At 37.4% G+C, this 11939-nt stretch overlaps 1 protein-coding gene across 5 annotated transcripts in view; it reads left to right on the forward strand.

The window, feature by feature from the left end:
• Positions 1-11613, forward strand: part of phactr1 (phosphatase and actin regulator 1) — a 29758-nt gene extending 18145 nt beyond the window's left edge. For all 5 annotated transcript variants that reach the window (XM_048207857.1, XM_048207859.1, XM_048207854.1 and 2 more), the window contains exons 7-13: positions 4500-4672; positions 4950-5106; positions 6254-6309; positions 6394-6455; positions 6616-6756; positions 6874-6950; positions 10877-11613. In XM_048207857.1, coding sequence (XP_048063814.1) covers positions 4500-4672; positions 4950-5106; positions 6254-6309; positions 6394-6455; positions 6616-6756; positions 6874-6950; positions 10877-10892 — 682 coding nt within the window. In that variant the 3' untranslated portion in view covers positions 10893-11613. The remainder of the gene's footprint in view (positions 1-4499; positions 4673-4949; positions 5107-6253; positions 6310-6393; positions 6456-6615; positions 6757-6873; positions 6951-10876) is intronic.
• Positions 11614-11939: the final 326 nt, after the last annotated feature.

The raw sequence follows: 11939 nt of genomic DNA on the forward strand, positions 1-11939 counted from the left end.
CAATAATAGCAGCAGCAACATCCGCAGTAATAACAGCAGCAACAACAGCAGCAGCAATAACAGCAGCAGTAATAACAGCAGCAGCAGCAGCAATAATAGCAGTAGCAACATCAGCAGCAATAACAGCAGCAGCAATAATAGCAGCATCAACATCAGCAGCAATAACAGCAGCAGCAGCAATAATAGCAGCAGCAACATCCGCAGTAATAATAGCAGCAGCAGCAATAATAGCAGCAGCAACATCCGCAGTAATAACAGCAGCAGCAATAACAGTAGCAGCAATAACAGCAGCAGCAGCAGCAATAATAGCAGCAGCCACATCCGCAGTAATACCAGCAGTAATACCAGCAACATCAGCAGTAATAACAGCAGCAACAACAGCAGCAGTAATAACAGCAACAGCAGCAGAAATAACAACAGCAGCAATAACAGCAGCAGAAGCAATAATAGCAGCAGCAATAGTAGCAATAACAGCAACAATAGCAGCAGCAATAATAACAGCAGCAACAGCAGCAGCAATAACAGCAGCATAGCAGATCTATTCCACCAAGACTAAACATATCAACATTGCCATATCCAGTACCATGCCAAACACTCTGAGAGTTGTCATGACAGAAATCTAGTTTAGTGGTAAATTTTGTTCTTTTAGCAATAACAGTAGCAGCAATAATAACAGCAGCAATAACAGCAGCAGCAATAGCAATAATAGCAGCAGCAACATCCGCAGTAATAACAGCAGCAGCAATAACAGCAGCAGCAATAACAGTAGCAGCAATAACATCAGCAGCAATAACAGCAGCAGCAATAATAGCAGCAGCAACATCAGCAGCAATAACAGCAGCAGCAATAATAGCAGCAGCAACATCCGCAGTAATAACAGCAGCAACAACAGCAGCAGCAATAACAGCAGCAGTAATAACAGCAGCAATAATAGCAGCAGCAACATCAGCAGCAACATCAGCAGCAACATCAGCAGCAGCAATAATAGCAGCAGCAACATCAGCAGCAATAACAGCAGCAGCAATAATAGCAGCAGCAACATCAGCAGCAATAACAGCAGCAGTAGCAATAATAGCAGCAGCAACATCCGCAGTAATAACAGCAGCAGCAATAACAGCAGCAGCAACATCAGCAGCAATAACAGCAGCAGCAATAATAGCAGCAGCAACATCCGCAGTAATAACAGCAGCAACAACAGCAGCAGCAATAACAGCAGCAGTAATAACAGCAGCAGCAATAATAGCAGCAGCAACATCAGCAGCAACATCAGCAGCAGCAACATCAGCAGCAATAACAGCAGCAGCAATAATAGCAGCAGCAACATCAGCAGCAATAACAGCAGCAGTAGCAATAATAGCAGCAGCAACATCCGCAGTAATAACAGCAGCAATAACAGCAGCAGCATTAATAACAGCAACAGCAGCAGAAATAACAACAGCAGCAATAACAGCAGCAGAAGCAATAATAGCAGCAGCAATAGCAATAGTAGCAATAACAGCAACAATAGCAGCAGCAATAATAACAGCAGCAACAGCAGCAGCAGCAGCAATAACAGCAGCATAGCAGATCTATTCCACCAAGACTAAACATATCAACATTGCCATATCCAGTACCATGCCAAACACTCTGAGAGTTGTCATGACAGAAATCTAGTTTAGTGGTAAATTTTGTTCTTTTAGCAATAACAGTAGCAGCAATAATAACAGCAGCAATAACAGCAGCAGTAGCAATAATAGCAGCAGCAACATCCGCAGTAATAACAGCAGCAGCAATAACAGTAGCAGCAATAACAGCAGCAGCAATAATAGCAGCAGCAACATCAGCAGCAATAACAGCAGCAGCAATAACAGCAGCAGTAATAACAGCAGCAGCAGCAATAATAGCAGCAGTAGCAATAATAGCAGCAGCAATAACAGCAGCAGCAATAACAGCAGCAGTAGCAATAATAGCAGCAGCAACATCCGCAGTAATAACAGCAGCAACAACAGCAGTAATAACAGCAGCAATAATAGCAGCAGCAACATCAGCAGCAGCAATAATAGCAGCAGCAACATCAGCAGCAATAACAGCAGCAGTAGCAATAATAGCAGCAGCAACATCCGCAGTAATAACAGCAGCAATAACAGCAGCAACAACAGCAGCAACAACAGCAGCAGTAATAACAGCAGCAGCAGCAATAATAGCAGCAGCAACATCAGCAGCAGCAATAATAGCAGCAGCAACATCAGCAGCAATAACAGCAGCAGCAACATCCGCAGTAATAACAGCTGCAGCAATAACAGTAGCAGCAATAACATCAGCAGCAGCAATAATAGCAGCAGCAACATCCGAAGTAATAACAGCAGCAGCAGCAATAATAGCAGCAGCAACATCCGCAGTAATAACAGCTGCAGCAATAACAGTAGCAGCAATAACAGCAGCAGCAGCAATAATAGCAGCAGCAACATCAGCAGTAATAACAGCAGCAACAACAGCAGCAGTAATAACAGCAACAGCAGCAGAAATAACAGCAGCAATAACAGCAGCAGAAGCAATAATAGCAGCAGCAATAGTAGCAATAACAGCAATAATAACAGCAGCAACAACAGCAGCAACAACAGCAGCAGTAATAACAGCAGCAGCAGCAATAATAGCAGCAGCAACATCAGCAGCAGCAATAATAGCAGCAGCAACATCAGCAGCAATAACAGCAGCAGCAACATCCGCAGTAATAACAGCTGCAGCAATAACAGTAGCAGCAATAACATCAGCAGCAGCAATAATAGCAGCAGCAACATCCGAAGTAATAACAGCAGCAGCAGCAATAATAGCAGCAGCAACATCCGCAGTAATAACAGCTGCAGCAATAACAGTAGCAGCAATAACAGCAGCAGCAGCAATAATAGCAGCAGCAACATCAGCAGTAATAACAGCAGCAACAACAGCAGCAGTAATAACAGCAACAGCAGCAGAAATAACAACAGCAGCAATAACAGCAGCAGAAGCAATAATAGCAGCAGCAATAGTAGCAATAACAGCAACAATAGCAGCAGCAATAATAGCAGCAGCAGCAGCAGCAATAACAGCAGCATAGCAGATCTATTCCACCAAGACTAAACATATCAACATTGCCATATCCAGTACCATGCCAAACACTCTGAGAGTTGTCATGACAGAAATCTAGTTTAGTGGTAAATTTTGTTCTTTTAGCAATAACAGTAGCAGCAATAATAACAGCAGCAATAACAGCAGCAGCAATAACAGCAGCAGTAGCAATAATAGCAGCAGCAACATCCGCAGTAATAACAGCAGCAACAATAACAGTAGCAGCAATAACAGCAGCAGCAATAATAGCAGCAGCAACATCAGCAGCAATAACAGCAGCAGCAATAACAGCAGCAGTAATAACAGCAGCAGCAGCAATAATAGCAGCAGTAGCAATAATAGCAGCAGCAATAACAGCAGCAGCAATAACAGCAGCAGTAGCAATAATAGCAGCAGCAACATCCGCAGTAATAACAGCAGCAACAACAGCAGCAGCAGCAGCAGCAGCAGCAGCAGCAATAACAGCAGCAGTAATAACAGCAGCAATAATAGCAGCAGCAACATCAGCAGCAGCAGCAATAATAGCAGCAGCAACATCAGCAGCAATAACAGCAGCAGTAGCAATAATAGCAGCAGCAACATCCGCAGTAATAACAGCAGCAATAACAGCAGCAACAACAGCAGCAACAACAGCAGCAGTAATAACAGCAGCAGCAGCAATAATAGCAGCAGCAACATCAGCAGCAACAATAATAGCAGCAGCAACATCAGCAGCAATAACAGCAGCAGCAACATCCGCAGTAATAACAGCTGCAGCAATAACAGTAGCAGCAATAACATCAGCAGCAGCAATAATAGCAGCAGCAACATCCGAAGTAATAACAGCAGCAGCAGCAATAATAGCAGCAGCAACATCCGCAGTAATAACAGCTGCAGCAATAACAGTAGCAGCAATAACAGCAGCAGCAGCAATAATAGCAGCAGCAACATCAGCAGTAATAACAGCAGCAACAACAGCAGAAGCAATAATAGCAGCAGCAATAGTAGCAATAACAGCAACAATAGCAGCAGCAATAATAACAGCAGCAGCAGCAATAACAGCAGCATAGCAGATCTATTCCACCAAGACTAAACATATCAACATTGCCATATCCAGTACCATGCCAAACACTCTGAGAGTTGTCATTACAGAAATCTAGTTTAGTGGTAAATTTTGTGCTTTTGTGTGGTTTGTCTCATTTTCTCTCTCTCACAGAACACAATGAAACAGTTCACACATTTACATAATGTGACATTAAGGCTGTGTTAATACTTAAAATAAAACTTTCAGTATTTTGCTTTTTTATTCTTATAAGTTACCATCTGAACTTTACATCCCTGAAATACACACCTGCCGTGTGCATACGTGCATCTCACTGTGTGTGTGTGTGTGTGTGTGTGTGTGTGTGTGTGTGTGTGTGTGTGTGTGTGTTTAGTTCTGTACTGCAGGCGGTGCCATCTGTCCTGATGGAGACGGAAGAGGAGAAGGAGAACAGAGATTCAATGCACCAAACTCCCGCCAACACACACACGCTCATCACACACACCTTCAGCTCGCATGAGGAAGAGGACGAGGAAGAAGAGGATGATGACGACTCACTGTTTACAAGTATGAGATCTGGCAGGAAATACAGCATGTGATGTGTGTGTTTATATGAACTAATTTTTTTGTTTGTGTGTGTGTGTGTGTGTGTGTGTGTGTGTGTGTGTGTGTGTGTGTGTGTGTGTTTACGTGATCAAATCTGTATGTGTGTGTGTGTGTGTGTGTTTACGTGATCAAATCTGTATGTGTGTGTGTGTGTGTGTGTTTACATGAACTAAATCTGTATGTGTGTGTGTGTGTGTTTACATGAACTAAATCTGTATGTGTGTGTGTGCGTGCACAGGTACACTGGCTTTAAGGATCTTACGGAAAGATTCGCTGGCGATCAAACTGAGCAATCGCCCGTCGAAGAGGGAACTGGAAGATAAAAACATCCTACCCATGATGAGCGACCAGGAGCGACTGGAGTCCAGACAGCAGATCGGCACCAAACTGACCCGGTGAGGAACAAACACACACGTACAGCGACAAAACAACAAACTGAAACTGAAGTAAAAATAAATAAAAACTATATAGACATATTTTTTAAAAAACACAACAAAATTACTAAAACTTTAATAAAAATTTAAATGAAAACAGAAAATATAAAATAAAATAAAAAAATTTAATAAAAATTTATAAAATCTTATTATAAAATTAATAAAAAAAAGTATAAAAATGTTAAAAACATGGCAAAATTACTAAAACTAGCGAAAATTTAAATGAAAATGGAAAATATAAAATGTATAAAATCTACATAGATATTTAAAAATATAAAAAATGTAAAAAATCAACAAAATTTCTAAAAAAAACGAAAATTAAAATGAAAACAGAAAAAAAAAATCTACATAGATATTTAAATATATATATATATATATAATATATATCTAAAACACAACAAAATTACTAAAACTAACGAAAATTTAAATGAAAATGAAAAATATAAAATTAAAAAATTAAATGAAACAAAAAGTAATAAAATCTACATAGACATTTAACAAAGTATAAAAATGTCAAAAACACGACAAAATTCATACAAGATGCTTAAAGTGCTTGAATTTGAGTTTTTGAAAGTTAAACCACTTAAAAACAGCCATATTTATGACAAGTGATTGAATTAATGAAAGACAATACATACTAAATTAGTGTTTTATTTTTTTCGATAAAACACAATTACGATCTTTTCACGCAAAATGACTGCTGCAGCCCGTCTGATGAAGATATAGAGCCATTTTGAATGGCTATGATCGTGATATTGCTTATATATTTCCAAATATATGATACAGCTTTCATTCTTCATATATTAATGAGGAAAAAATCCGTTCGAATGAGGAAAGCGATATCTTTGTCATAGTATCCTTTCAATGATTAAGGGGATTTCCCATGACTGGGAAGCGTCAGATTCAGCTTCATCCCGGAGCTGCTTTGCATGTCAGTTGAACCTTATAAGATGTTGTTCAAAGTTAAAATAATTTCCTTGTTTACAACGTTCCAGAATGAATCGAAATGCATTGTGTTTTGAGTCAGAAACTGCTTTATTGTCAGTTTGTGCAGTTGATTTTTTGTTCTTTTTTTAATAAATAAAGCTTTTTTTCAATGTGTGTCCAGTCGTCTCAGCCAGAGACCATCCGCAGAGGAGCTGGAGCAGAGAAACATCCTCAAACGTAAGTCATGCAGGCATCATGATCGGAGTCATTGAGCTTCACATTGGCTTCTGTTTCAGCGTTTGATCTCTTTCTCTCGTTCAGCTCGCAACGAGCAGGAGGAGCTGGAGGAGAAACGGGAACTGAAGAAAAGACTCTCGAGGAAGGTGAGAGGATGAGATTTCCCTAAATCCAGAGGTTTTTGGCTGTTTCTATAGCAACGAGCTATTCTAGGTCGCGGCACAGATTAGATTAGAGTTATGCAACATCTTTAGGTGTTTTTTTTCTGTGCTTTCATTTCATTTCCTCTGTGCTTTGTGTGTTCAGTTGAGTCAGAGACCCACCGTAGAGGAGCTCAGAGAGGCCAAAATTCTCATCCGCTTCAGCGATTACGTGGAAGTGGCCGAAGCTCAGGATTACGACCGTCGAGCGGACAAACCCTGGACGAGACTCACCGCTGCCGATAAGGTTCAGCAGCTTCAACTCACCCGATGGTTTAACATTGAGAATTCCAGTGTTTTACAGTTAAAAAAATGAGTTTTATGTATAGCACAGCATGTCTGATTCTGGATTTGTCCCTCACAGGCTGCCATACGCAAAGAACTTAATGAGTTCAAAAGCACAGAGATGGAGGTGCACGAGTCGAGTCGACATCTAACCAGGTGAACACACACACACACACACACACACACACACCTGACATGGATTATTCTAAATAATGAATAGCTGATGCTAACTTATAATAATAATAATATAATAAAACTTTATTAAAAAAAGTACCCTTAAAATACCCTTTTTTTGTCCATTTCCAGCCCTCTTATGTTTTTGCAAAATGCACATTTTAAAAACAAAGATACAGAAATAAGCTTCTATTATTATAATTACTGTATTTATAGTAAACAGTTTTTGAACTTTCTAATAATCACCTTGTATTTTCATGTATTTTCTTGAGTACAAGACTAACTGAAGACATAAAACCCCACATATATTGAAATATGAACACTAAAGTTGTACACTAAACATTAAAGTTTTTTTATTCATCAAGGATGCATTAAATTGTTCAAAAGTGACAAATAAATACATATATATTGTTACAAAAATTCTGTCAAATAAATGCTGTTCTTCTGAATTCATCAAAGAATCCTGAAAAAATGTGTGACGGTTTCCACAAAAATATGACTGTTTTCAACATTGATAATAATCATAAATGTTTCTTGAGCAGCAAATCATCATATTAGAATGATTTCTGAAGGATCATGTGACACTGAAGACTGGAGTAATGATGCTGAAAATTCAGCTTTGATCACAGGAATAAATTACACTTTACTATATATTCACATAGAAAACAGCTGATTTACATTGTAATAATATTTCAGAATTTTTACTGTATTTTTGATTAAATAAATGCAGTCTTGGTGAGCAGAAGAGACTCTTTCAAAAATATAAAAAAAATCTTACCAACCCCAAACTTTTGAACTGTACCATACATTTAGCATGAACAAAGTTTTTTATATATACATATTTTTTAAAAAAAAGTATGAATATTTAAAATCATACAGAAAAAATGAGCCTCATACATATACTGTTTGGAAATACTAGGTTACTACTTACTAGAGCAATTCTGGATAAATTGAGAATCACAATTTTTTTTGTTTGTTTCACAATTACAATTCTGAACAGACAACTAAACAAAAAATAACGCTATTTACTAGAGGCTCTGAAGAAATGTTAATTGCGGCAGTCTGTTTAAAAAATATTTAATCAATTTGAATCGGTTTGAGTGAATGATTCAATGACTCACACTCATAAACACTTCACTTGTTTCATTACTGAATGAATCAGTGTTTTTGAACAAATCCCTTGAGTGAATGATACAATGACTCGCTCATAAACACTTCACTTGTTTCATTACTGAATGAATCAGTGTTTTTGAACAAATCTCTAGAGTGAATGATTCAATGACTCGCTCATAAACACTTCACTTGTTTCATTACTGGATGAATCAGTGTTTTTGAACAAATCTCTTGAGTGAATGATTCAATGACTCGCTCATAAACACTTCACTTGTTTCATTACTGAATGAATCAGTGTTTTTGAACAAATCTCTAGAGTGAATGATTCAATGACTCGCTCATAAACACTTCACTTGTTTCATTACTGGATGAATCAGTGTTTTTGAACAAATCTCTTGAGTGAATGATTCAATGACTCACTCATAAAAACTTCACTTGTTTCATTATTGGATGAATCAGCGTTTTTGAACAAATCTCTTGAGTGAATGATTCAATGACTCACTCATAAAGGCTTCAATTGTTTCATTACTGAATGAATCAGCGTTTATGAACAAATCTCTTAAGTGAATGATTCAATGACTCACTCATAAAGACTTCACTTGTTTCATTACTGAATGAATCAGCGTTTATGAACAAATCTCTTGAGTGAATGATTCAATGACTCACTCATAAACACTTCAATTGTTTCATTACTGGATGAATCAGCGTTTTTGAACAAATCTCTTAAATGAATGATTCAATGACTCACTCATAAAGACTTCACTTGTTTCATTACTAAATGAATCACTGTTTTTAAACAAATCTCAAGTGAATGATTCAATGACTCACTCATAAAGGCTTCACTTGTTTCATTACTGAATGACTCTGTTTTTGAACAAATCTCTTGAGTGAATGATTCAATGACTCACTCATAAAGGCTTCAATTTTTTCATTACTGGATGAATCAGCGTTTTTGAACAAATCTCTTGAATGATTCAGTGACTCACTCATAAAGACTTCACTTGTTTCATTACTGAATGAATCAGTGTTTTTGAACAAATCTCTTGAGTGAATGATTCAATGACTCACTCATAAAGGCTTCAATTGTTTCATTACTGAATGAATCTGTTTTTGAACAAATCTCTTGAATGAATGATTCAATGACTCACTCATAAAGACTTCACTTGTTTCATTACTAAATGAATCACTGTTTTTAAACAAATCTCAAGTGAATGATTCAATGACTCACTCATAAAGGCTTCACTTGTTTCATTACTGAATGACTCTGTTTTTGAACAAATCTCTTGAGTGAATGGTTCAATGACTCACTCATAAAGACTTCAATTGTTTCATTACTGAATGAATCAGCGTTTATGAACAAATCTCTTAAATGAATGATTCAATGACTCACTCATAAAGACTTCACTTGTTTCATTACTGGATGAATCTGTTTTTGAACAAATCTCTTGAGTGAATGATTCAATGACTCACTCATAAACACTTCAATTGTTTCATTACTGGATGAATCAGCGTTTTTGAACAAATCTCTTAAATGAATGATTCAGTGACTCACTCATAAAGACTTCACTTGTTTCATTACTGAATGAATCAGTGTTTTTGAACAAATCTCTTGAGTGAATGATTCAATGACTCACTCATAAAGGCTTCAATTGTTTCATTACTGAATGAATCTGTTTTTGAACAAATCTCTTGAATGAATGATTCAATGACTCACTCATAAAGACTTCACTTGTTTCATTACTAAATGAATCACTGTTTTTAAACAAATCTCAAGTGAATGATTCAATGACTCACTCATAAAGGCTTCACTTGTTTCATTACTGAATGACTGTTTTTTGAACAAATCTCTTGAGTGAATGATTCAATGACTCACTCATAAAGGCTTCAATTGTTTCATTACTGAATGAATCAGTGTTTATGAACAAATCTCTTGAGTGAATGATTCAATGACTCACTCATAAAGACTTCACTTTTTTCATTACTGGATGAATCAGTGTTTTTGAACAAATCTCTTGAGTGAATGATTCAATGAGTCACTCATAAAGGCTTCACTTGTTTTATTACTGAATGAACCAGTGTTTTTGAACAAATCTCTTGAGTGAAGGATTCAATGACTCACTCATAAAAACTTTTTTTTGATTACTGAATGAACCAGTGTTTTTGAACAAATCTCTTGAGTAAATGATTCATTGACTCACTCATAAAGACTTCAATTGTTTCATTACTGGATGAATCAGCGTTTTTGAACAAATCTCTTAAATGAATGATTCAATGACAAATACATTTTTTAAGCCACTTGTCTCCACATACTGGTGTAACAACATAAGTGATACAATCTTTATTTGAAGCGTCAAGTTACTTTCAGAAGGTGATTCACTCTATTTTGATCTCTACCGTAGACATCAGTGTTTATATCTGAACTATAAACTTTTATCTCAGTACTTCTGTGATCATCTGAATGATTGTAAGACAGAAATAATGATACTGTGTGGTTGAAAAGACTGTTTGTGAAGCTGTTTCATGACAGCGGCTCTCTCTGGATCAGAACACAGATCTGAATGATCGCTGTGACATGTTAAAGCTTTAATAGACACAGAGCTGAATCACTGTCATTTAGGAATAAGATCACATGGGTGATCGGCCTTTTTACGATTAATCGTGCAGCTCTATTACTTAATATGAATAAAGCTTAACTCTTGGCACTCAAATAAAAAATGATCAAAGAAAAGCTGTTAAAAATCCTAATTGCATTGTGGGATGGTTTTCCATGTTGTTTTGTCTTATGTTCTCCGCAGGTTTCATCGGCCATAGTGACGCACTTCAGTCAATCAGTGAACTCTCTCTTTTGGAGCCGTTAATACTTTAATGGGACACTGAACAGACTGCTGCACATTTTGATCAGGAATCACATGGAGGAACGACCCGCCGCTCGGAGCAACAGATCCTGAGCGGATCCTCCGGGACTCTCGCCACATGTCCACCGTTCAGATGGATTTTGAGTCCCGTCGATGTGCCGGTGGATACGAACCAGCTGATGTGTGGATATTTGTGTATATTTTGACAAGATATTACGTGCTCTTGAATTACGCCATGAATTTTTCTCTTTTTTTTTTTTTCTTTCTTTCTCCAGGCGATGGTTTTTAATGCAGCAGATAATGTAGTTGATTTTCTACTTGTAACTGAGAAATTATTCCACAGTCCTTTTAGGTTATAAAAACATTGAAAACACAAGGGAAATGACTTTTCTAATGCATTATCACACACAAAATATAACCGTCTTTTAGTCCACACTTTTCATTTTAAACATTTATGCATCTGTCAGATGCTTTTATTATCAGTTCATGCATTTCCTGGGAATCAAACCCATTGCTAACGCTGTTAATGCTACAGAAATTCACAAAAAAACATCTTTAGAGGACCTATTATGCCCCTTTTATGGAGTCTTGTTTTCAGGCTCTGAATGTTCATTATTATTTTCCTCATATTCTCCATTGTTGCAGCTCCTCTCTTCCCAGTCTGTCAGTAACGCTCTGTTTAGTTCCTGTCTCTATGAAGCCCCTCCTTCTGAAAAGCACACTGTGCTCTGATTGGTCGGCTGGAGCAGTGTGTTGTGATTGGTGTTTGGGAAATGTCCCGCCCCTTACCATAACTGACAGTTTCAACACACTACTAACTAACTCAACCAGGCCCCGCCCCTTTATTATGCGCATTAATTATTTAAATAAACAATATTGTGACGCGTTTGTCTCAAGACTACACTTTTCATGCTCAAACATCAACATTATACACTAAAGACAGTTGAACATGGACATAAGCATAATAGGTCCTCTTTAACAAATAGCAAAAAAGCAAACTTTT

Source organism: Megalobrama amblycephala, linkage group LG11, assembly GCF_018812025.1.
Source record: "Megalobrama amblycephala isolate DHTTF-2021 linkage group LG11, ASM1881202v1, whole genome shotgun sequence".
Lineage (NCBI taxonomy): Eukaryota > Metazoa > Chordata > Actinopteri > Cypriniformes > Xenocyprididae > Megalobrama > Megalobrama amblycephala.